This window comes from Nymphalis io, chromosome 27 (genome assembly GCF_905147045.1).
Source record: "Nymphalis io chromosome 27, ilAglIoxx1.1, whole genome shotgun sequence".
In the NCBI taxonomy this organism is placed as follows: domain Eukaryota; kingdom Metazoa; phylum Arthropoda; class Insecta; order Lepidoptera; family Nymphalidae; genus Nymphalis; species Nymphalis io.
The window spans coordinates 764236-792013 of record NC_065914.1 but is presented as its reverse complement, the minus strand read 5'-3'; the positions used below and the strand labels follow the sequence as shown (position 1 = coordinate 792013).

The 27778-nt window shown below is 39.5% G+C and overlaps 1 protein-coding gene across 1 annotated transcript in view; it reads right to left on the bottom strand.

Annotated features, from left to right (window-relative positions):
- The window catches only part of LOC126778717 (GTP-binding protein 2-like), a gene marked incomplete at both ends in the record, with an annotated part of 86817 nt that overhangs the window by 14254 nt on the left and 44785 nt on the right, over window positions 1-27778 (bottom strand). The window contains 3 exons of the mRNA XM_050502340.1: window positions 192-307; window positions 890-983; window positions 1924-2136. Coding sequence (XP_050358297.1) covers window positions 192-307; window positions 890-983; window positions 1924-2136 — 423 coding nt within the window. The remainder of the gene's footprint in view (window positions 1-191; window positions 308-889; window positions 984-1923; window positions 2137-27778) is intronic.

Below are 27778 nucleotides of genomic sequence, written 5' to 3'. Positions count from 1 at the left end.
GAGCTCTAACTTGCAGCTTCAATGCGGGTTGATGGATATACATAGCAATACTTCATCCCATAAAAGCAGATCTCCTGACAATGTGCCCATTAATTAAGCACATCAAAGTGCAGTGGTGTTTGCCCGGGCTTTGCAAGTGGGTGGGGGATTGTTCTTAATTTAAATAAACGTCAAAATAATCATTAGCGCACCTGAGCATCGAAGCCGAGTATCTCGTGGCTGAGCGAGGACGTCCTACCACTTTTCATTTCGTGCAAATGCCTGAACATGTTCAGGCGAGCGCTCCCTCTACCGTTATCGAGTTCACCTGTAGAAAAGAAAAACTATTGTATTGCGCACTACAAACAGCTCACATACCATCAACCAATGACGTCATTACAATTTCAAGATCAAATTTTATACTGCCATTGTGATTACAACTAAGTTTCTTGACCATAAAATATTTATCTGAGGATAAAATAAATGATATTACAATATAATATTAACAAAGTCGGTTTTTGTCCCGACTGAGTAGGTATCATTTAATTTGTTTAAAAATGTAACAGCATTTTTACCCACAGCTGGGATAAGGCGTCATCTCCTTATTACGAGTACACACGTATAGGATCTCTACATGATAATCGAATAAAAACTTCTGGATACGAAGCCTTATAAATATTTTTTTTTATAGAATAGGAAGGCGGACGAGCATATGGGCCACCTGATGGTAAGTGGTCACCAACGCCCATAGACATTGGCATTGCAAGAAATGTTAACCATCGCTTACATCGCCAATGCGCCACCAACCTTGGGAACTAAGATGTTATGTCCCTTGTGCCTGTAATTAAATACTCAATATTTAATTTAGTTACTAGAACTCACGACTTCAACAAGATAATAACGAACGTACCTTGAGTGAGAACGCCTATGAGCGTCGACTTGCCCGCCTCGTTCGCCCCCATCACCGCGACCCGCAGCTCGACGCTCTGCTGCGTGTCCGCCAGCTGCGAACCGAGTACGTACTGTAGCGTAGACAGGTTTAGACAGAGATAGAATTATCAAATCTTTTGACCCTTATCGTGTAACCAGTTTTGGTTTTGTTGAAACTTGACAGTTGGTGCGTTCATTGTGTTTTATGTTCAATTTTCGCTTATATTTATGTTAGAAAACGATTCTAATCCAGTGTAAAGGCCGAGAAACAATCCTTATATCATATCGATGGTTATACAATGGTGCAGTGTCGTATTATTTCATGTTAAAGCGACAGATAATATAGTTTCTCAGTGATGTTTATTTATGCCATAGCATGACGGAACCTTATATCGCATTAAAATCCTAAAGATAATATGATTTTCCAGTTTTTATTATTCATAACCTACAATTATTTATCATGTGAGTGCTGCCAGCATCGGCTAAAAAAAGTCCCGATATTCGATAAAAAATATCGACTCGTCGACAATGAAACAAATAAATACGGCGTCCATTAATAAACTAAAGTGCTTCGTTATATGTATATATGTTATTTTAATTTATTCGTTATCCTATTTATAGTTTTCTAACGACAACATGATTTAACATTCTTCATGAATTTATAATATTATTAGATTCCGAGTCAAGAGGGTAATATAGAAATATATGAGCAACCATTCTTTATGAGGAGAACACTAATCCAGTACCATATAAAGATGCCGAAGTACTATTGATAACGGAAACAAAAACAAACAATGCAACGGTTTTCGGGTGTAGGAGGAAAACAAAAAAATATTATAATTAAAAAATGTATAATAAACATTAAAAAGTAAAATTTAATAACCCTATTTAGTTTTAATTAAGTACCGAAAATCTCCCAAAACAGGGAACGCGGGTACTATGGCAACGTTATAAGCACACATCGAAAAAACCATCTCCGTCTCGATACCAGATACCAGTTCCAGGCGTGCCCACCTTGCGGATGTACACCTCGGCGACGGCGCGCGCGGGCGCCACGCGGCGGGCCCGCGCGCCCACGAGCGCGGCGCCGAGCGCGCGTGCCATGTCTCGCAGCGCGCGCAGCGACGCCCGCAGCGCACCCGCCCGCAGCCCGCGCAGCGCGCCGCAGTCGCGCACGCCCACCACGTACACCGCCGCGCCGCCGCCCGAGCGCAGCCACCACTTCAGCTGCGGGGGGGCACGTGTTGAGGTGTCGGGGTGACAATACGATATATTTTTACTGGTGGGAGAGCTATACAAGTACAGCAGTACTTGGTATTGTTGTGTTCCGGTTTGAAGGGTGAGTGAGCCAGTGTAAATACAGGCACGGGGGACATAGCATCTTAGTTCCCGAGGTTGGTGGCGCATTGATGATGTGAGCGATGATTAACATTTCTTACAATGCCAATGTCTATGGACGTAGATGACCACTTCCCATCGGGTGGCCTATATGCTCGTCCGCCTTCCTATTCTATAAAAAAAAATATCTCGCTGAATGTCAACCGCCTATCAAAATTCATTTTAATTAAACGATTCGCTAACTAACAGCTTCACACGTGTGTATCCGGGGCATTATTATGCTTTTGACATGCCGCTTAACGTTGTACGTCACTCGAAACGGCGCCACCTATCGGCCCCGAGTGGAACTACGAGCATCGCATCGATATATTTCACGAGCACAACCTCAATAAAATTGTTTGTATTATACGCTCAAATTGAATATACATATATATTGCTTAAACGACATATAAAAACACTATTGTTTTTTTTTAATCCGTGTTATAAAATGAATTACCTCGTGGCGTTGAGCTGTCAAGACCACAGGGTCTGTATGAAAGCACACACTGTAGCTCGTGGTTGCGTTTTATCAGCGTTAACAGTCAAAATTAGCATATTTTTAAAACCTTCGTGATTTAATAAAATATTTCGAACAAGGAAAATGTTTTCCTAATAAAGTGTTTGTTTTATATCAATTAATTACCGTTGTGTGATATCAAAGGTTTTTTTTAATCTAATCTCTACTCTTTTAATCTAATCGTTCGGTGAGACCGACTCACTGTTTATGATCTCCTGGTACATTAACACTGTAATCCTATCTGAAACTAATTGAGTCTTTTAATCTAATCGTTCGGAAGACCGTCTCACTGTTTATGATCTCCTGGTACATTAACACTGTAATCCTAACTGAAACTAATTGACTCTTTTAATCTAATCGTTCGGTGAGACCGACTCACTGTTTATGATCTCCTGGTACATTAACACTGTAATCCTAACTGAAACTAATTGACTCTTTTAATCTAATCGTTCGGTGAGACCGACTCACTGTTTATGATCTCCTGGTACATTAACACTGTAATCCTAACTGAAACTAATTGACTCTTTTAATCTAATCGTTCGGTGAGACCGACTCACTGTTTATGATCTCCTGGTACATTAACACTGTAATCCTAACTGAAACTAATTGACTCTTTTAATCTAATCGTTCGGTGAGACCGACTCACTGTTTATGATCTCCTGGTACATTAACACTGTAATCCTAACTGAAACTAATTGACTCTTTTAATGTAATCGTTCGGTGAGACCGACTCACTGTTTATGATCTCCTGGTACATTAACACTGTAATCCTAATTCTACATCTCTGAAACTAATTGACTCTTTTAATCTAGATGTTAGTTAATGAGCTTAAATATAAAGCCTTGATTGAAATTCCGGGTGAAGCGAATAGATATGTTATTGTTTCTTGCTCTTCCATACCCTGGAAAGCAAGCAAAGCCTTAAGAAAAAACGTATAATTAAACAAAATTACAACACATAAGAGATGAGATGGTCTAGTGGTAAGAACGCGTGAATCTTGAACGATGATCGTGGGTTCAAGCCCGGGCAAGCACCACTGAATTTTCATGTGCTTAATTTGTCATTATAATTCATCTCGTGCTTTACGGTGAAGGAAAACATCGTGAGGAAATCTGCATGTGTCTAATTTCACTGAAATTTTGCCACAGGTGTATTCCACCAACCCGCATTGGAGCAGCGTAGTGGAACAAGCTCCATACCTTCTCTTCAAAAAGGGAGAGGAGATCTTAGCCCAGCAGTGGGACATACACAGGCTGTTACTTTACTACTTTACAACACATAAATTATAATACTTTTTTTAATTAACAAAAAACATCACTTACGTATCATTGCAGAAGTCTTCCATATCATCAGAGCTGTAGAAGAAGTCACTCTCCAAGTCCTCGGAATTGAAATCACCAGCTAAATACATATCGTCCTTTATCCTGACCTTCTCCAACTTATCGATGACATTGTACACTCTATCGGCAAACTTTGTCCCACTTCTCGTTCATCCTCATTATCATTGGTCGGTTTCCTCTTCGTCTTCTTAAAATCGGCTTCCGATTTCAAATCGTTGACGTTCTTTCCGATTTTCTCGTCACAGACCTTTGGTATCGACGACTGATTATTCAACGGTTCCGGTACTTCTTGTGATGAACTCTGCCATGCTGTTGTTAGGACGTCCTTCGCTGGCGATACTTTGTTCTTCTTCCTTCTGTTCTTCCTGCCCGAGTTCCTTCTGCAGGGTTAAATTTTCAAAAATCCTTCCTAAGTGCTAACCTATTGCGTAAAAGGAACCCGTATGCAAATTTTCATGTCGCAGTAGTTTGGGCTGTGCGTTTATATGCCAGTATGTTATATATATGTAAATGAAGCTCTTTGGGCTCTTCATTAAATTTAAATTGCACGTGCATTAACTTCGACTTAATACGTCCAAGTATTATCTATTATGGCAACACTTTGCATTATGTCATGTGTCATTCTATAATTAGAGAAATTCACACTGGCTTAATATAATAAAAAGTTAACGACGTTTTTTTAAAAAAAGAAACAATTCAGATTGTAAAAAAATATTTGAAGCAATAGCTTTTAATGTTGTTTCTTTTTACGGGTTAGTAAATAATTATAATTTGTACTCATACTTTGTTTGCAGAAGTAATTTGTGATATGATATAAAAAAGAATAAATTTCGCTTAACAGAGCAACGACTTTAGTTTTTATTTCAATAAATAAACTTATTACATATATACAAAGGTTTGTACATACCCTTGGGTGCGTCTGGGTTCTTCCTGCCGTTCTCTTGATCGTTTTTATCTTTTTTGTTATTATTCTGTCTGTTCGTATTGCCATCTGACGGATCGAAGAGGCTGAAGAACGAGTTCATTTTTGTCTGAAAAATTAGATTACCCATTATTGTTCGAATAATAATAATATCCTGGGACATTATTCACACACGGCCATCTGATCCCAAACTAAGCAGAGCTCGTACTACGGAAATCAGACAACTGATATACTACATATACTACTTTTCTTTTGTAAATACATACTTATATAGATAATTACACCCAGACTAGGGACAAACAGACCTGTTCATACACACGAATATCTGTCCTGGTGGGAATCGAACCAACAACCTTCGGAGTGAAAGGTAAGTGTCTACCAACCACGCCGACCGGCCCGTCAATAATGAAATTTAAATATTCAACAAATGGAAGAAATATGTATAATCCGCGCGCGATTTGAATGGTATAAGACATTTTGGAACCAAGACTCGCGTGGATTTTTGCTTTTTATTTGTTATTTTATTGATTTATGGTTAGACAATTATTTTAGAATGTCTTACTTATACTTTTAGATTTAGTTATATTTATTAAGCTTATTTTTGTTTTGCTTTTAGAATACTAGTTAACACTCGCAGTTTCGCACGCGTGTTATAGGGGGGTGGTTAAGCCGTGAAAGCGTAACAGACATACAGTTACTTTCGCATTTATAATATTAAGTATAGATGATATTTTTGTTCAGAACTTCATTGCTTACGTTTCAACAATACAACAACAACCGAAGGGAGTCCAAGCGCTTGACAAACGGCTTTACATGCTTTCCGAGGCACGGGTATGAACACACATCTAACATCCAAACTCCGAGCTGCTATTGAGAACTTTCAAAAGAATAACCCAATAACTTTCTATCAGCCCCACCCGGGGATTGAACTGAGGACCTCGAGATCAGCGGCCTTATATATCGCTTCTAGACCAACAGGGTCAAAAGAATCCTTACTTATATTATGAATGTGAAAGTGTGTTTGTTTCTTTGTTACGCTTTTACGTTTTAACTTCTCGACCGATTATCATGACCGAAAAAATGTTGACATTGTAACAGAAAAGGACAAACGACATACATCTGTCTCAGTCCCTCAAACATGGGTCAAGCTGCGGGCGAAAACTCTTATTATATAAATAGATGTACTTCGCAGTGTCACCCTCTTTAAATTTAGACTCTTAACGTGACAATCGTGAATTTTCTTATTATAAATAAATTTAAATAGAGTTCACTGACACGATAAAAATAAAATTAGCATGCTTTGAATCCGTAACAGCCTGTGAATGTCCCACTGCTGGGCTAAAGTCCTCCTTTCCTCTTTTTGAGGAGAACGTTTGCAGCTTATTACACAACGCTGCTCCGATGCCGGTTGGTGGAATACACATGTGGCAGAATTTCAGTGTAATCAGACACATGCAAATTTCCTCACGATGTTTTCCTTCACCGTAAAGCAAGAGATGAATTATAGTCACAAATTAAGCACATGAAAATTCAGTGGTGCTTGGCCGGGTTTGAACCCACGATCATCGGTTAAGGTTCACGCGTTGTTACCACTGGGCCATCTCGGCTCTATGTTTTGAATAAAACTACTAATATACATAATAACATTAAGCATATTAATAAATGAAAAGGAATGTTTGTAAGTATGTTTGTCGTTATGTAAACGTTCTTGAACTAATCATTCGATTGTGTATGAGTTTTGGTGAGGTGTTCTGTGTAAAACTGCGAAGATTTCTGACTCAAAAATAAGTAATTTTTTTTTGTCTGTCCTTCCGTAAAAACATTTTATTCAAGCCCTTAAAATATTACGGAGTTAGTAATCTATATAATAACGCGCTTCTAACCACGAGGGTAATGCAGTAACCTGAGACAGCTCCTAACCTTCATAGAGGGATATAAGACCTTAAAGCTTAAAGCAGCAGTAGATACTTGTCTTTTTTTTGTATCTTGTAAAATGCTCGAATTCAGGGCGTCATTTTCTTTGACTTCAAAAATATAGATAGAATGCGAATAAAACTGCGGGACAGCGCTTGTATATTTTGAAGTTTTATTTTAACAAATAAATATTGAAAATCGATTTCATAATTATAGTATTATTGTAAAATAAAAGCTTTATAAATTGTTTTGGCAACACACCATATTTTCATTTCTGGCATTGGTTATTTTTTTTTTATTGAAGTGGTATATTGCCAATTTCTGTATTTATTCTGGATGTTCCGAAAATGTCATTATATGTAACAGAGTCGAACAAGCAATGTAATTCAAAATTATTTTATGTTATTTTTAGGAAGTACGAGTAAGCTGGCTGGTTAAGGTCTGTTCTACCTTTTTGGATAATACACAGTGGATTGTTTAGCAGAATTTCAGTGAAATTTGATAATTATAAATGCAGGCTGTCTCACGATATTTTTAAACGCAAACTAATCACATGAAAATTCACTGGTGCTTGTTTAGGTTTGAAACAGTCATTATTGTTTAAGGTAGTGTTATATGTATTTCACTATGCCTGCTCGATATATATATTTAAAAAAAACACACAGAAAGTGACTTGGGAACAGATAAGTAACATTCCTTTTGAATACAATAACATAACATGAATGACAAATTTCATTATCAAAATAATCACAACAGATAACCGATAAGGCATTTTAATGTTTTTATTAGTCATAACAGATTAGAAAAAGTTAAATTTAAAAAAATCTTTTTGTATGTTTACTATAAAATATGTTTATAAATTTTATATTATTTTATAAGAAAGGGGGGTAAGGGGGGAACGGAACTACCATCTAAACCGACCCAATTGCCAACCTCACCTGCACGTGGTGCTCCCTGCTAGATAACAGACGAGGCTCTGGCGACCGATCAATGGCGGTATAACCATACGCACCATGATTGGAAAAAGGGAAACAGCGACCTTGAGGTACAAGTAACCTCTAAAATGTCTGGTGCAGAAGGCAAGGGGAAACCACTGCACTATTATTCCCTAGTTATCGTCAGCTTTATGGAAAAGTCTAAGAAAGAAATGGCCCCGAGTTCCTGGCGTCCCTTAGATGGGACAGGGGTGCTTAGAATCTCCAGGTGGAAAAAACAACAAATGAAGATAGGAACGTGGAACGTCAGAAGCTTGAAGAGTCCTGAAAAAGTCTACAATGTCTGCAAAGAAATGCAACGAATGAAGATTAACATCATGGGACTAAGTGAGATTAGATGGATAGGCAAAGGTAAACACCAAATAGATAATAATTACACCATGTATTACTCTGGTTCCGAGGATAGCTCCAACAAGTATGGAGTGGGAGTAATCATAAACACAAAATACATTAATACACCTGTTAACTTAGTACCAAAATCAAACCGATCCATGTTAATATCATGTAGACTCAAACAACTAAAGAAGAGAACACAGTACCACACAATAGACGTGAGGAAACTTAAAGAACTTAACATCCAAGATAAAGTGGCGAAAGAAATAAACGAGTGGGCAGCAGATGAGAAACCTGGGATAATGCGTACGGTGGAGGAAGAGTGGTGTTCAATGAAGAACAAAATATTAAACATCAATAAGACACACTTGAAAAGAGATTGGATTCCTAAGCAGAGTTGGATGACAGAAAAAATATATGATCTTATCGAAGAAAGGAGAATCTACAAGAATTCCGACAATAGCAAGTATACTGAGATTGATAAGAAAATTCGGCGTGAAGTTCGTTATGCTAGAGATGCTTGGTATCAGTGCAAGTGTGATTTTGTGGAGGACCTTTATGCTAAACATGATGCATTTAACCTGCATAAGGAAATAAAATCTTTGGTAGGACACAAAAAGACGACTCACCAACTTACGGATGAAAATAATATTCCCATATTAGATATATCAGGAAAAAAACACCTATGGGAACAATACATTTCATCAATATACCGACGATTTCCGAAGCATAGCGGTAAATTGTGATCCAAATGAGGGATATCCTATCCTGAAAAATGAAGTCACAAACGCTCTTAAAAAAGCTAAAACGGGAAAATCAACCGGACCGGATAATGTTCCCATAGAGGTACTCAAACTTATTGAAGACGAAAATATTAACTTCCTGGTTAAATTCTTTAACTTGGTATACGACTCTGGCCACTTACCCAAAGACTGGCTAACCTCAACTTTTATTACGCTTCCTAAGAAGACCAACGCAAGAAGGTGCGAAGAAATTCGAACGATTAGCCTTATGAGCCAAGTATTGAAACTATTTCTGAATATCATCCACGAGCGAATAAGAGCTAAATGCGACGAACATCTCGCAGATAGTCAGTTTGGTTTTCGAATAGGAGTGGGCACGAGAGAGGCTCTTTTCGCAATGCAGGTTCTCGTACAAAAATGCAGAGACATGCAACAAGACGTTTTCCTTTGTTTCATCGATTACGAAAAAGCCTTTGACAGAGTACTGCATGACCGTCTAATTGCAATATTACATGATATCGACTTAGATGACAAAGATGTATATAACTAGGTTTATGAAATAACGTACATACACAATGGATATTACATCTTGGTTCCCAATGTTGGTGGCACATTGACAATATAAATGATGGTTAATATTTCGTAAAACGCCAATGACGCTTTGGAGAATTACCACCAAAATTACATTAGCCTTCCTATTCGAAATTAAAAAAGAGAAACAGAAATCGCAACAGTAAAAGGTTATAAGTCTTTATATTTGAAAATATGTACATTCAAAAACATTAAATTCTTAGTTATACCATGTTTGCCTATCTACCCTTCCGTGACGCCACGGTGACAGGACTGTGATAATCTTATCGTATGTTAAATTGTTACAATAATTACTTATTTAGAAGTTAGTTGACTTAAAATTTCAAATAAACTGAGATTTAAATTAAATATTCTTATTTAAAATCAAAATAGCACTATGTACGTACATAGTGGTAATTCTCCAAAGCGTCATTGGCGTTTTACGAAATATTAACCATCATTTATATTGTCAATGTGCCACCAACATTGGGAACCAAGATGTAATATCCATTGTGTATGTACGTTATTTCATAAACCTAGTTATATAATTATTTAATATTAACTAGAAATTGGATGTATGTGTGTACATACATAAGAAGCCATTAGTTCCATATTATATTTTCATATATATATATATATATAAGCCTTTATATATTGCAATATTATTTATACATAAGCATAGACGTTTTGCATGTATGTTATATACGTAATAAAAACTCTGACACTGATTAATTAACTGACTGAATAAAAATGATTTTTTAAAGTGAAAATTTGCTCGATCACATATGATGGTTTATTAAAAATTTTAATTATTAATAAATTTTAAATATTAATAATAAATTGTTAATGTACCAGGAGATCATAAACAGTGAGTCGGTCTCACCGAACGCGGATGGCATTAATCGAAATAAGACCAATGTTAAATATATTCGATTTGGCCCTCAGAACATCCGACGCCGACGATTCCGGCGACGAGTGCTACGGGAGTCTACCCCCGGAGCCTCGTTTCGGGAACGTCGAGTACAAACTGCAGCTGGTCTCGCCGTGCGAGCGACGCTTCCAGCACCTGGTGACGCAAGTGAATAATAAATAATATTAAATATATAACATTATATATAACTTAGGTAGCTAACTGGGTAGGTATCACCCACTCACAAGCTTAGCTTCACAAGCCTTTATTTAAACCCGAAGTGTTTCTGGGTGAACTCTTATGTATGACCTTAAAACGAGTTCCATACTATTGTTAATGGTAATAGTATTGTCTATAGCTACGCCAACCACCCTTGCTAGATACTTGCCTTTCACGCCAAAGGTTGTGGGTTCGGTTCCCACTCAGGACAGACAATTGTGTGCATTAACATGTCTGTTTTTCCTGAGTCTGTGTGTAATTGTCTATACAACAGTATATTAGTTGTCTGGTTGCCATAGTACAAGCTCTGCTTAGTTTCGGATCAGATATATATATATATATAGTTGAACGCAAATCACAGTAGTGTCGGCCGGCAGGGTGGCCGTGTTCCCGGTGAGCTGCGTGCGCGGCGCCGGCCCAACGCGCTGCACGCGTGCCTGCTGGTGCGCCTGCTGGCGCGACCTGCAGCGCCCCGAGGACGTGAGTGAACCATATGTTGCGCAGTTGACTAATATCCTTTTTATTAAATTATAAATGTTATAATTTATGTCACTTTACAGGAGGCGTGCGAGTTTCAAGTAGACGAAATTTTCCACGTAGGGGACTCGACGGGGCCCATTGTGGGGGGACTGCTCGCGCGAGGGCGACTCTACGAGGGCGACGAACTTATCATAGGTGCGTTTTTTTTTTTTTTTATATTCGCCGGGAGGGCAAATGACTCTACTCCACCTGATGGTAAGTGGTAGTAGAGTCCAAACGCGACGACGGCCAGTACAGACGGGAAAAACGTTCTGCACTAGCCGCCTTCGCCTTGCCGGCCCGCAAGATGCCTCTTCACGCCTCGTTTGAAGGAACCCGGGTTGTAAGAGGAGGGGAACACGTGAGCTGGTAAGGAATTCCATTTTTTGGAAGTGCGACAAAGAAAGGAGTTGCCAAATTTCTGTGTTCGCGATGGAATTGATGTCACAGTTAGGCGGTGACATCGAGAACCAGCTCGCGTGGACTTAAGAAGGAAGGGGGAAGCAGGAATTAGAGAGAATAATTCCTGAGAGCACTCGCCGTGATACAGTCGATAGAAAGCGCTCAGTGCTGCCATCTCACGACGCAATTGTAAAGGTTCAAGGGTGTTTGTGACCTTTACGTCGCCAATAATGCGTACGGCACGTCGCTGCAACCGGTCCAAGGCCTCAAGTAGGTACTTAGCGGAGCCATCCCAAAGGTGCGAGCAATATTCCACGCAAGACCGTACCTGTGTTTTGTACAGCAGGCACAGTTGTTATGGCGTGAAAAAGCGCCGCACCTTGTTCAGAACTCCGAGTTTCCGTGAAGCTGTTTTTATAACAGCCTCGATGTAATCCCTTGGACTAAGGTCGCAGCGATCGTCAATCCCCAGCATGGCGATTTTGCTTTGCATCACCAGCGGAGTACCATAGAGGGAGGGAAGAGGGGAAAATGTTGACTTTTTCGCCGTGAGAGCGCATTATCAGAGCCCCATTTGGCGATGAGCTCTAACGTCCTATCGAGTTCAATGACAAGATCCTTCCGCCTCTCCTCAATTTCCGCTCGCCCAGCCACTGCGCGTCCGTGGTATCCACCATGCACTGTACTATAATAATAATAGCAATGTATGTTACATTGCTATGCAGACGGTAGTACCAATTCCCAAGAGAGAGCATATCATTGATATGCAAAAGAAAGAGTGTGGGAGATAGCACAGATCCCTGGGGGACCCCAGCATTCACTACATACAATTGTGAAGCGCAACCATCAACTAAAACACAAAGGCTACGCTTGTGTAGGAAGCTGGCAATCCAGGGGCATAGCTGAGCAGGCAGACCATATGCCGGCAGCTTGGAGAGAAGACTTCTGTGCCAGACCCTGTCGAAAGCCTTGGAGATATCGAGGCTGACAACCAACGATTCTCCATGCTTGTCGATAGCTTCACCCCAGAGGTGCGTTACGTACGCTAGAAGATCACCTGTGGACCGTTTTGGTCGAAACCCGTATTGACGATCATTAATTAAAGAGTGATCTTCTAGGTAATGGATCAGTTGGTTGTTTAAAATCCGTTCAATCACCTTACAAAGTACTGAGGTGATAGCTATTGGCCGATAATTTGCCGGGTCAGACCGATCCCCTTTTTTGGGAACCGCTTGCACATTAGCTCTTCTCCAAGCCTCCGGCACACTTCCCGAAGAGAGAGAAAGTTGGAACAGGCGCGTTAACACAGGAGACAGCTCCGCTGCGCACTTCTTCAGCACTATGGCTGGTATTCCATCGGGACCGCTAGCTTTCCGTACATCAAGTGATTGCAGCTCCGCACGCACATCACGTTGCCTGATTTTAATGTCAGGCATCGTATGGCCACATGCAGGTATTGTAGGTGGCAGTGCACTACAATCATCGATGACGGAATTGTCGGCAAAGAGTTTAGCCAGGAGATCAGCTTGCTCTTGCGGACTGTGAGCTAGCGATCCGTCCGGATTTCTGAGCGGTGGCAGCGAAGGTTGGCAGAAATTGTTTTGCACAGACTTGGTCAGACGCCAGAAGCTACGGGAGCCCCTAGGATGCGAAACGAGGTCATGACCAATCTGTACAATGCGCTGTGCATCCGCTCTCGTGTATGCCTTTCTACAGGACTTGGAAGTTTTATTATAGTTTGCTTTCAGTGAGTCAATGTTAGATGCCCCGCTAATGCAGCCGTTGATCCACTTGCGATATGCCGCCTGCTTAGATGATACAGCATCGGCACATTCACGAGTGAACCAACGGTTACGCGTACTCCTACTGACGAGATTTGAGCTAGGAATGTAGTATTCCATTCCCAGCATGATCTCGCCAGCAACAGCAGCGGCACTAGCTGTCGGGTCATTCCCACTGAAGCAACGTTCCTTCCAAGGAACCGACGCATAGTAATCGCGCATACCGTCCCAATCCGCCGACTTATAGTGCCAAACGCGACGTTTGCATACCGCTAGTGGCGGCAGCTTGGCCTGTGGCACTCTGGTAGAAATAAGGCTGTGATCCGAAGAGCCAAGAGGAGCCTGAACCACAACCTGATATTCCACCGGGTGAGAAGTCAGCAGAAGGTCCAGTAGAGAAGGTGCTTGCCCATCAATGTCTGGGATCCTGGTGGGCTGATCAACCAGTTGGGTCAAGTCATGTGTGAGAGCAAAAGCATGAGCAGTCCTTCCAGCATGGTCAGTTTTGAGGGATTTCAACCAGGATTCGTGGTGAGCATTAAAGTCCCCCAAAAACACCAATTCCGCGTTAGGAAATTGCTCTTGCGCAGCATCTGCCACCCGACTAAGATGGTCAAATAGTCGACTAGTCTCCAAGTCACCATTGTGGGATCTGTAGAGGCACACGTAGACTCGGCTCTGACGAACCAGGTCCACACGTACCACCAACATGGAGAAGGAGGGGTCCTCCAAGCAGCGCAGTCGGTGACAGCAAACATCCGTCCTGACGAACAAGCATACTCCGGCTTTCGCTTTGAAGGATTCTTCAAGCGTGTAGCCGGGATAATTAAGGTAGCTGGTATCGGCAGGACGGAGGATTTGTGTCTCCGTGAGAAACAACATTGCTGGTCGTGCTGTCTCGAGATGGTGGTGGACAGCGTTGAGGTTAGTGTGGAGTCCTCGGATGTTAGAGAACTCGACCTCAAACAGCGAGGGTATGGTGGGGGTGAGCACCGCTGTACGACCGTTATTTCTTTTTTGTTGCGCCATTTGGGAGAAATTAAATGGAAAAGAGACGTGAAGCGAGCGATGTATTGCCACGATAGGGATGGGCAAAGTGTGGAGGCGTGTTTCCCCAAGTGGTTGCCAAAAGGAAAAATACACTGACCCGCCGGACGGAAGGGCCCCCGAACCCCCCCGGAAGTGGCCGCCGGGACCCCACCTACCGGTCACCAACCGGCACGACGGTCCACCCCGAGATTATGCGTGGCCTGGTGGGGCAGCCTCACGAGCTGGTTAGGCACGCTCGGGCCCCTGTACTATGCCACGGGCGGCCAGCGGAACAGCCGTTTCTTCGGGTCTCCCTGACCGGCAGGTCAATACAGTTTCCCCCGGCATTGGTTCAACAGCCGTCTCCAACCGGACCAACACCCATCGCGGCAATACTCGCTCGGGCTCTGGCTGTACGCTGGCTGACCTCGAAACGCGGCTGCAAGCCACTTCACGAGTTTTTCACCATGCGTACGGTGGTAACAAGCCAGGCGGATGTTAGCATCCTACCACCAGTAGTTTTTCACCATGCGTACGGTGGTAACAAGCCAGGCGGATGTTAGCATCCTACCACCAGTAGTTTTTCACCATGCGTACGGTGGTAACAAGCCAGGCGGATGTTAGCATCCTACCACCAGTAAATACCATACCCGTGCCTCGGAAAGCACGTAAAGCCGTTGGTCAAGCTCTTGGACTCCCTTCGGTTGTTGTTGTATTGTTGAAACGTAAGCAATGAAGTTCTGAACAAAAATATCATCTATACTTAATATTATAAATGCGAAAGTAACTGTATGTCTGTTACGCTTTCACGGCTTAACCACCCCCCTATAACACGCGTGCGAAACTGCGAGTGTTAACTAGTATTCTAAAAGCAAAACAAAAATAAGCTTAATAAACATAACTAAATCTAAAAGTATAAGTAAGACATTCTAAAATAATTGTCTAACCATAAATCAATAAAATAACAAATAAAAAGCAAAAATCCACGCGAGTCTTGGTTCCAAAATGTCTTATACCATTCTAATCGCGCGCGGATTATACATATTTCTTCCATTTGTTTAATATTTAAATTTCATTATTGACGGGCCAGTTGGCGTGGTTGGTAGACACTTACCTTTCACGCCGAAGGTTGTTGGTTCGATTCCCACCAGGACAGATATTCGTGTGCATGAACATGTCTGTTTGTCCCTAGTCTGGGTGTAATTATCTATATAAGTGTGTATTTACAAAAGAAAAGTAGTATATGTAGTATATCAGTTGTCTGATTTCCGTAGTACGAGCTCTGCTTAGTTTGGGATCAGATGGCCGTGTGTGAATAATGTCCCAGGATATTATTATTATTCGAACAATAATGGGTAATCTAATTTTTCAGACAAAAATGGACTCGTTCTTCAGCCTCTTCGATCCGTCAGATGGCAATACGAACTGACAGAATAATAAGAAAAAACATAAAAACGATCAAGAGAACGGCAGGAAGAACCCAGACGCACCCAAGGGTATGTACAAACCTTTGTATATATGTAATAAGTTTATTTATTGAAATAAAAACTAAAGTCGTTGCTATGTTAAGCGAAATTTATTCTTTTTTATATCATATCACAAATTACTTCTGCAAACAAAGTATGAGTACAAATTATAATTATTTACTAACCCATAAAAAGAAACAACATTAAAAGCTATTGCTTCAAATATTTTTTACAATCTGAATTGTTTCTTTTTTTTAAAAAACGTCGTTAACTTTTTATTATATTAAGCCAGTGTGAATTTCTCTAATTATAGAATGACACATGACATAATGCAAAGTGTTGCCACAACAGATAATACTTGGACGTATTAAGTCGAAGTTAATGCACGTGCAATTTAAATTTAATGAAGAGCCCAAAGAGCTTCATTTACATATATATAACATACTGGCATATAAACGCACAGCCCAAACTACTGCGACATGAAAATTTGCATACGGGTTCCTTTTACGCAATAAGTTAGCACTTAGGAAGGATTATTGAAAATTTAACCCTGCAGAAGGAACTCGGGCAGGAAGAACAGAAGGAAGAAGAACAAAGTATCGCCGGCGAAGGACGTCCTAACAACAGCATGGCAGAGTTCATCACAAGAAGTACCGGAACCGTTGAATAATCAATCGTCGATACCAAAGGTCTGTGACGAGAAAATCGGAAAGAACGTCAACGATTTGAAGTCGGAAGACGATTTTAAGAAGACGAAGAGGAAACCGACCAATGATGATGAGGATGCAACGAGAAGTGGGACAAAGTTTGCCGATAGAGTGTACGCCGTCATCGATAAGTTGGAGAAGGTCAGGATAAAGGACGATATGTATTTAGCTGGTGATTTCAATTCCGAGGACTTGGAGAGTGACTTCTTCTACAGCTCTGATGATATGGAAGACTTCTACGATGATACGTAAGTGATGTTTTTTGTTAATTAAAAAAAAGTATTATAATTTATATGTTGTAAAGTAGTAAAGTAAAGTAACAGCCTGTGTATGTCCCACTGCTGGGCTAAGATCTCCTCTCCCTTTTTGAAGAGAAGGTATGGAGCTTGTTCCAACACGCTGCTCCAATGCGGGTTGGTGGAATACACATATGGCAAAATTTTAGTGAAATTAGACACATGCAGGTTTCCTCACGATGTTTTCCTTCACCGTATAGCACGAGATGAATTATAATGACAAATTAAGCACATAAAAATTCAGTGGTGCTTGCCCGGGCTTGAACCCACGATCATCGTTCAAGATTCACGCGTTCTTACCACTAGACCATCTCATCTCTTATGTGTTGTAATTTTGGGTAATTATACGTTTTTTCTTAAGGCTTTGCTTGCTTTCCACGGTATGGAAGAGCAAGAAACAATAACATATCTATTTGCTTCACCCGGAATTTCAATCAAGGCTTTATATTTAAGCTCATTAACTAACATCTAGACTAAAAGAGTCAATTAGTTTCAGAGATGTAGAATTAGGATTACAGTGTTAATGTACCAGGAAATCATAAACAGTGAGTCGGTCTCACCGAACGATTACATTAAAAGAGTCAATTAGTTTCAGTTAGGATTACAGTGTTAATGTACAAGGAGATCATAAACAGTGAGTCGGTCTCACCGAACGATTAGATTAAAAGAGTCAATTAGTTTCAGTTAGGATTACAGTGTTAATGTACCAGGAGATCATAAACAGTGAGTCGGTCTCAACGAATGATTAGATTAAAAGAGTCAATTAGTTTCAGTTAGGATTACAGTGTTAATGTACCAGGAGATCATAAACAGTGAGTCGGTCTCACCAAACGATTAGGTTAAAATAGTCAATTAGTTTCAGTGAGGATTAGAGTGTTAATGTACCAGGAGATCATAAACAGTGAGTCGGTCTCACCGAACGATTAGATTAAAAGAGTTAATTTTGACAAGACGTTTGGCGCGGTTGGTAGATACTTGCCTTTTCACGCCGAAGGTTGTGGGTTCGATTCCCACCCAGGACAGACATTTGTGTGCATGAACATGTCTGTTTGTCCTGAGTCTGGGTGTAATTTTCTGTATAAGTATGTATTTACAAAAGAAAAGTAGTATATGTAGTATATCAGTTGTCTGGTTTCCATAGCACGAGTTTTGTACAAGCTTAATTTGGGATCAGATGGCCGTGTGTGAAAAATGTCTCAGGATATTATTATTATTAGTTTCAAAGATTTAGAATTAGGATTACGTTGTAATGTACCAGGAGAACATAAACAGTGAGACGTTTTTAACCGAACGATTAGATTAAAAGAGTCAATTAGTTTCAGTAAGAATTACAGTGTTAATGTACCAGGAGATCATAAAAAGTGAGTCGGTCTCACCGAACGATTAGATTAAAAGAGTCAATTAGTTTCAGTTAGGATGACAGTGTTAATTTACCAGGAGATCATAAACAGTGGGACGGTCTCACCGAACGATTAGATTAAAAGAGTCAATTAGTTTCAGTTAGGATTACAGTGTTAGTGTACCAGGAGATCATAAACAGTGAGTCGGTCTCACCGAACGATTAGATTAAAAGAGTCAATTAGTTTCAGTTAGGATTACAGTGTTAATGTACCAGGAGATCATAAACAGTGAGTCGGTCTCACCCAACGATTAGATTAAAAGAGTTAATTTTGACGAGACGTTGGGCGCGGTTAGTAGATACTTGCCTTTTCACGCCGAAGGTTGTGGGTTCGATTCCCACCCAGGACAGACATTTGTGTTCATGAACATATCTGTTTGTCCTGAGCTGGGTGTAATTTTCTGTATAAGTATGTATTTACAAAAGAAAAGCAGTATATGTAGTATATCAGTTGTCAGGTTTCCATAGCACGAGTTTTGTACAAGCTTAATTTGGGATTAGATGGCCGTGTGTGAAAAATGTCCCAGGATATTATTATTATTAGCCACCAACCTCGGGAACTAAGATGCTATGTCCCCCGTGCCTGTATTTACACTGGCTCACTCACCCTTCAAACCAGAACACAACAATACCGAGTGCCGCTGGTCTGCGGTAGAATATCTGACGAGGCACCCCCTCGTACCCGGACGGGCTCGCACAAAGCTCTCCCACCAGTAAAAATATATCGTATTGTCACCCCGACACCTCAACACGTGCCCCCCCCCCGCAGCTGAAGTGGCGGCTGCGCTCGGGCGGCGGCGCGGCGGTGTGGCGGCGGTCGTGGGCGCGCGGGCCCGCCGCGTGGCGCCCGCGCGCGCCGTCGCCGAGGTGTACATCCGCAAGGTGGGCACGCCTGGAACTGGTACACCGAGGGGCCGCGAGGCCGCGATCGAGACGGAGATGGTTTGTCGACGTGTGCTTATAACGTTGCCATAGTACCCGCGTTCCCTGTTTTGGGAGATTTTCGGGACTTAATTAAAACTAAATAGGGTTATTAAATTTTACTTTTTAATGTTTATTATACATTTTTTTTAATTATAATATTTTTTGTTTTCCTCCTACACCCGAAAACCGTTGCATTGTTTGTTTTTGTTTCCGTTATCAATAGTACTTCGGCATCTTTATATGGTACTGGATTAGCGTTCTCCTCATAAAGAATGGTTGCCACATTTATTTCTATGTTACCCTCTTGACTCGGAATCTAATAATATTATAAATTCATGAAGAATGTTAAATCATGTTGTCGTTAGAAAACTATAAATAGGATAACGAATAAATTAAAATAACATATATACATACAGGGTTACAGGGTAATATGTCACGATCCTTTTAAAGGGTTATAGTTCAGGACAATAGCTATCAAATGACCCCCAAAATGCTTATGCAAAAGTGTATCGTTTTCGAGTTATTAATTTTTTAATATTTTTTTTATTTAAAGGATGTTTAAGATTCTAAAATACTTAAGTATGATAATGATATTTATTTTTTTATGTTATATTCCTGTTTAGCGGTAGAATATCTGATGAGTGGGTGGTACCTACCCAGGCGGGTTTGCACAATGCCCTTACCACCAGTTATCACACACTCATAATATATTCTGCCGCCAAACAGCAATAGCATTGTTGTTGGTGAGTAAAACAGTGTAACTGCAGGCACGAGGGACATAACATCTTAGTTCCCAAGGTTGGTGACGCATTGGTGATGTAAGCGATGGTTAATATTTATTGCGGTGTCAATGTCTATGGGCGGTGGTGACCATTTACAATCGGGTTGCTCATCTCATTGCTGACCACGGGTATATTTTTCGCTTTAGGGTATAATGTCTCCGAACAACGTGCTGAGGGCGAGCGAGGGGGCCTCCGTGCTGTTCAGGTTCGCCCGCTGTCCGGAGTACCTTGTGCGGGGCCGCCGGCTGCTGTTCACGGCGGGGCTGGGGACCAGGTACCGCTCAACGAACCCAACGATAACTTCTAATTACAGTTGAATTGTTGAGCCAATAAAGTATATCGTCAGCTCAGTGTTGGTATCCGAGATTGCTAGCTCTACTGACTTTCACACATTTAATTTTTAAGTGTTCGGTGAAGGAAATCCATGCATCGAAGCAGGTTGTGGAATAAGCTCAAACCTTCTCCTGAGAAGGAGAGGTTTTAGCCCAGCTGTGGGACATTTATATACTGTGACTGTTTTGAATCATGTTGGAATAAGTTTTGTTCTTAAGAAGAGATATCTTCGACCAACAGACACTTTTGTACTTTACTAGCAAAACCCGGAAGGTGGCTGTTAATGTGGTACAGCGGCGTTACAACGAAGCGGATATTATAAAATCATCCATAGAGACATACATCTAAATTTCAACTATGATGGTGATTCAAACGGTCCGAACTCTATTAATCACAAACAGATACACAAACAGCCATTTTTATATATTAACGAAATTGTTTTGTTACAGAGCCATCGGCCGGGTCACGCAAACCTTCCCGTACATACCATGAATTCTATAGAACACGGCTCCAATGTAAAATTCGAGATCTCTCTAGAATATTCTAGATAAATTAAATATATTAATTGTATCTGTAACCAGTTTTCTTGTCGTGTTCACTTCATGATTGCGTGGGGGGCGTTTCGCCTTGCGGATTAAATTAAAAAAACGACAAACGATGATGGTATTTTTATGTTACATAAAAACAGTGTTGCCAACCTCTTAGAAGCATCCTCCTGACGGATGAATTGAAACAAATACAAAATACATTTATAATATGATGTTAAAAAAAAAAGCAAATCAAGTACTGCAAGTAGCATTAGTAAAACTTGAAATATACTCAATTAAATGAAGCTGACGAGTTAATCCCCGGAGAGAATTTCTTTAAAGAATGTTCCTCCTAAAAAATGTCTAACCTGAAAATATCCTATTTGATTTCATCTGACATAGCCCTATTTAGGGGGAAAACCCCCAAGTTGGCAACACTGTATAAAAAAATGTGGACCATCCATATAAACTTTCATATATTTAACACTAGCGGACAAATTTTTAATAAACCATCATATGTGATCGAGCAAATTTTCACTCATATAATCAGTTAATTAATCAGTGTCAGAGTTTTTATTACGTATATAACATACATGCAAAACGTCTATGCTTATGTATAAATAATATTGCAATATATAAAGGCTTATATATATATATATGAAAATATAATATGGGACTAATGGCTTCTTATGTATGTACACACATACATCCAATTTCTAGTTAATATTAAATAATTATATGACTAGATTTATGGAATAACGTACATACACAATGGATATTACATCTTGGTTCCCAATGTTGGTGGCACATTGACAATATAAATGATGGTTAATATTTCTTAAAACGCCAATGACGCGGTGGAGAATCACCACCAAAATTACATTACCTTCCTATTCGAAATTAAAAAAGAGAAACAGAAATCGCAACAGTAAAAGGTTATAAGTCTTTATATTTGAAAATATGTACATTCAAAAACATTAAATTCTTAGTTATACCATGTTTGCCTATCTACCCTTCCGTGACGCCACGGTGACAGGACTATGATAATCTTATCGTATGTTAAATTGTTACAATAATAACTTATTTAGAAGTTAGTTGACTTAAAATTTCAAATAAACTGAGATTTAAATTAAATATTCTTATTTAAAATCAAAATAGCACTATGTACGTGTTAATATTGTATTTAATACACCTTTTACAATTAGTTGAAATGTATATTTAGTATATTCCAATCGTAGGAGTAAATATAAACTAACTTTATATTTCCATATCCCGTGATAGTCGCTAATAGCTCAGCTTAAATACTTTCTCGAATAAAACGCAATTTTTTCGCAAATCCATAATGAATATCACAGATAATTCAAAATCTCGACCAATGATATCGCGCCAATTCAATGTCGGTTGTTAATTTGCCTTTGTCTACTCTTGTGGCTTTAATACACTAGTTATTTTCTATTTAAATGAAATAACATATTTATATGCATACAGATATAACGTAACATTTTTAAAATCATAATCACGCCCCAAGGAACAAATCTTTAGGTTTGTATTTTTTTTTTTTTTTTTTAATGGTAGCTCTTACAATTCCGATGTTACTTTTGCATTAAGCCGCGCTGATATGTAAGACTCCAATAAAAATTGATTATAAATTTAAAACAATAATGTTGTACGGTAAAATAATTTTTGTATTTATTTAAAAAAAAAAACATGCTTAGCATTTTAAAAACACAAACGTCATGACGCCATTTTGAATTACAATTTTGGCGCCATTAATATAATCACTACCTCAAGAGGTAAACCAAATTCAGCTTTCATATTTTTGTATTTAAACTTTGTACATTAAATGATATATCCAGTTCCTGTTTATAAATTGCAATTTTAAGTTAATGATACATATTTATATAACATTACGATATCTAACTATCAATGATCGGATTATTTAATGCCGATTTTACTTTAGACGATATGACATTGACTTTTTATGATTTGTATTAATTAATATTTTTATAGCTATCTGTGGCATCGATATTAATTAAACTACAATAATATTAAACATAATTTAATAAAAGCAATTAATGGTTGAATAAGATTTTTTTAAACAAAGATAATTAGTATCATTTACGTTTTTGGTCTAAGAAAACGTGTCGCGTTAAAAGTTATTTTTTTAAATAAAAAAACATACTCAAACCTTTACTAACCTGATTATTATATTACACATAACAAATTAAAAAAAATTGTAGCATAAAATAATGTTAATTATATATAAATTAAAAAATAAACATCCAGGTATTTAGGTATAAGTTGTAATAACTCGGTCATATTTTTTTGAGAACTTCAGGCATTATAAGCACGAACTATTCCCGTCAATCATATTCTGATCAGTTATAAATATAAATGAAATTTCGTCTATTACCTAACTTATGCAATACTAAATTTGAATATGTACCAAAACAAAATTATATATTACTATTTTGGTAAATTTTTACAAAATTCAAGCGATTCATCACTGCTTGAAAATTATATTTTATTCTTATTAGGCGCTATTTTGAATATATAAGGAATGGCCTGTGTTTAAGACTCTGCGGCAACATGAATGGAAAAAAATACCGCTAAGCTAAATAACAATAATTATTAAAAGAATAGCAGACCTAACATCAGAAATAGCATTTGTGTGATAACCATCCTCAAGAATATTAAAAAATGCTCTGTTATGTCATATTCTGTTATTTTGAAAAGACCCCATTTTCAAATTCGTATTGTGTTATTTAAATTTATTAAAATATTAAATATTTTTAAACATAATCATGACGCCATTTTAAATTTAAATTTTGGCGCGATTAATATTATTGTATTGTTGTATACATATCTTCTGTTGAAGTATTTAAATTTTGTTCGTTAAATCTAAATGATTTTTCTAGTTCCTGTAAGCTGATATAACTTGCTATTTTAAGTTAAATGTACGTATTTATGTAACGGCAAACGTAAGACATTTTTAAGTGACGCCATTTTGAAATTCAGAAATATTTATGGGAACAAAATTAATTAAATAATTTGCTGTTTCGTTTTTCATCTGTAAAAACAATTGTATGTAAATATTTTAATTTATAATTTGTATGAACTAAAAATACCTAAAAAGTAATCCTACTAAAAACAATGTATATTTATAAGTGTATTTTTTACATTTACTCTATATTTATCATCAAATTTGTATTTTATTCCACTAAGATTCATTTTAACTTTTATCTTCTTCTTAACGACTTTAAAATTTTCTTACATATCTTATTGTTTATACAATAATAGTCCTTATTGCATAAATTTTAAGTACGTATTTTATTAGATCTCTTTGCCTCAAAGTATCAATTAATCCGAATTAATTTAATTTGATAAAGTAATGGTAAGCGATGAAATGATGGTGTTAAATAATTAATTGTGTATTATCTGTGGCAGTTCGCTTAGATTATTAATTTGAAACGTGTGTTTCTTTAATTTTTTAATTTTGTCAGAGTAAACGGCCTGTTTTAATAAAAGTTAGCTTCGTGTCATCGATTTATGAAAATTTTAGGGTGTTATTAGACTAAATTAATCTTTTTATTTAATTATGCTTTGAATAAAACGTGTGATTGTGACTTAAAAAATAAAACAATGTTTTTTACTGTCTTAGAAAAATGTTATATATCAGCAAAGATTAAAAAAAATTTTAAATCAGTCATTCAATATTAAAAAAAATTAAAACATTTTTAGCACATCATTAGACTATAATAAAAATAATTAAAGTATGTTGGATTTTTTATTTAAAATCTTTATAATTTAAGCTACACTTTGTAAAAAATAAATTGGCAATTATTGTGTCAACCCGCGTTCATAAGAAAGTTTCACGACAATGCGCGCTTGCTGAGTTGGTGATAATTAATCAAGTAGACTTATAAGTACATTCGAATTATTTCACAAAGGTTTAAAGCTACTAGTTGTGGATATATGCAGATTCTACCAAGAAGAACTGAACCGAAGAAAGAAACTCAATAGTAAATCTTGTAGCGTTAATCGAATTCCATACATTAGTATATAATCATAAATATCATTGTACCCATTTAGTCGATTATATGATTTAATTAATGATTAAACGAACTTACCATAATGTCTAGCATAATGTTACATGTAGTAGTTACACTAGATGTCGTAACACTGTAATCCTAACTTTTTTTTATATGTCCGGGATGGCAAATGACTCTACTCCACCTGATGGTAAGTGGTAGTAGAGTCCAAACGCGACGACGGCCAGTACAGTCGGCAAAAACGTTCTGCACTAGCCGCCTTCGCCTTGCCGGCCCGCAAGATGCCTCTTCACGCCTCGTTTGAAGGAACCCGGGTTGTAAGAGGAGGGGAACACGTGAACTGGTAAGGAATTCCATTTTTTGGTAGTGCGACAAAGAAAGGAGTTGCCAAATTTCTTTGTGCGCGATGGAATTGATGTCACAGTTAAGCGGTGACATCGAGAACCAGCTCGCGTGGACTTAAGAAGGAAGGGAGAAGCAGGAATTAGAGAGAATAATTCCTCAGAGCACTCGCCGTCATACAGTCGATAGAAAGCGCTCAGTGCTGCTATCTCGCGACGCAATTGTAAAGGTTCAAGGGTGTTTGTGACCTTTACGTCGCCAATAATGCGTACTGCACGTCGCTGCAACCGGTCCAAGGCCTCCAGTAGGTACTTAGCGGAGCCATCCCAAAGGTGCGAGCAATATTCAACGCAAGATCGTACCTGTGTTTTGTATAACAGGCACAGTTGTTGTGGCGTGAAAAAACGCCGCACCTTGTTCAGAACTCCGAGTTTTCGTGAAGCTGTTTTTATAATAGCCTCGATGTAATTATATGCCCTTGGACTAAGGTCGCAGCGAACGTCCATCCCCAGCATGGCGATTTTGCTTTGTATCATCAGCGGTATGCCACAGAGGGAGGGATGAGGGTAAAATGGTGACTTTTTCGCTGTGAGAGCGCATACCTGTGTTTTCTTGGCATTAAACTCAACAAGATTATCAGAGCCCTATTTGGCGATGAGATCTAACGTCCTATCGAGTTCAATGACAAGATTCTCCCGCCTCTCCTCAGTTTCCGCCCGCCCAGCCACTGCGCGTCCGTGGTATCCACCATGCACTGTACTATCATCTGCATAGCAATGTATGTTCCCAAGGGAGAGCATATCATTGATATGCAAAAGAAAGTGTGTGGGAGATAGCACAGATCCCTGGGGGACCCCAGCATTCACTACATAGAATTGTGAAGCGCAACCATCTACTAAAACACGAAGGCTACGCTTGTGTAGGAAGCTGGCAATCCAGGTGCATAGCTGAGCAGGCAGACCATATGCCGGTAGCTTGGAGAGAAGACTTCTGTGCCAGACCCTGTCGAAAGCCTTGGAGATATCGAGGCTGAAAGCCAACGATTCTCCATGCTTGTCGATAGCTTCACCCCAGAGGTGTGTTACGTACGCTAGAAGATCACCTGTGGACCGTTTTGGTCGAAACCCGTACTGACGATCATTAATTAGACAGTGATCTTCTAGGTAATGGATCAGTTGGTTGTTTAGAATCCGTTCAATCACCTTACAAAGTACTGAGGTGATAGCTATTGGTCGATAAATTGCCGGGTCAGACCGATCCCCTTTTTTGGGAACCGCTTGCACATTAGCTCTTCTCCAAGCCTCCGGCACACATCCCGAAGAAAGAGAAAGTTGGAACAGGCGCGTTAACACAGGAGACAGCTCCGCCGCGCACTTCTTCAGCACAATGGCTGGTATTCCATCTGGACCGCTAGCTTTCCGTATATCAAGTGATTGCAGCTCCGCACGCACATCACGTTGCCTGATTTTGATGTCAGGCATCGTGTGGCCACATGAAGGTATTGTTGGTGGCTGCGCACTACAATCATCGATCACAGAGTTGTCGGCAAAGAGTTTAGCCAGGAGGTCGGCTTTCTCCTGCGCACTGTGAGCTAGCGATCCGTCCGGATTTCTGAGCGGTGGCAGCGAAGGTTGGCAGAAATAGTTTTGCACAGACTTGGTCAGACGCCAGAAGCTACGGGAGCCCCTAGGATGCGAAGTAAGGTCATGACCAATCTGTACAATGCTCTGCGCATCCGCTCTCGTGTATGCCTTCCTACAGGACTTGGAATTTTTATTGTAGTTTGCTTTCAGTGAGTCAATGTTAGATGCCCCGCTAATGCAGCCGTTGATCCACGTGCGATATGCCGCCTGCTTAGATGATACAGAGTCGGCACATTCACGAGTGAACCAACGGTTACGCGTACCCCTATTGATGAGATCTGAGCTAGGAATGTAGTATTCCATTCCTAACATGATCTCATCAGCAACAGCAGCGGCACTAGCTGTCGGGTCATTCCCACTGAAGCAACGTTCCTTCCAAGGGACTGACGCATAGTAATCGCGCATACCGTCCCAATCTGCCGACTTATAGTGCCAAACGCGACGTTTGCATACCGCTGATGGCGGCAGCTTGGCCTGTGGCACTTTGGTAGATATAAGGCCGTGATCCGAAGAACCAAGTGGAGCTTGAACCACAACCTGATATTCCACCGGGTGAGAAGTCAGCAGAAGATCCAGTAGAGAAGGTGCTTGCCCATCAATGTCTGGGATCCTGGTGGGCTGATCAACCAGTTGGGTCAAGTCGTGTGTGAGAGCAAAAGCATGAGCAGTTCTTCCAGCATAGTCAGTTTTGAGGGATTTCAACCATGATTCATGGTGAGCATTAAAATCCCCCAAAAACACCAATTCCGCGTTAGGAAACTGCTCTTGCGCAGCATCTGCCACCCGACTAAGATGGTCAAATAATCGGCTTGTCTCCAAGTCACCAT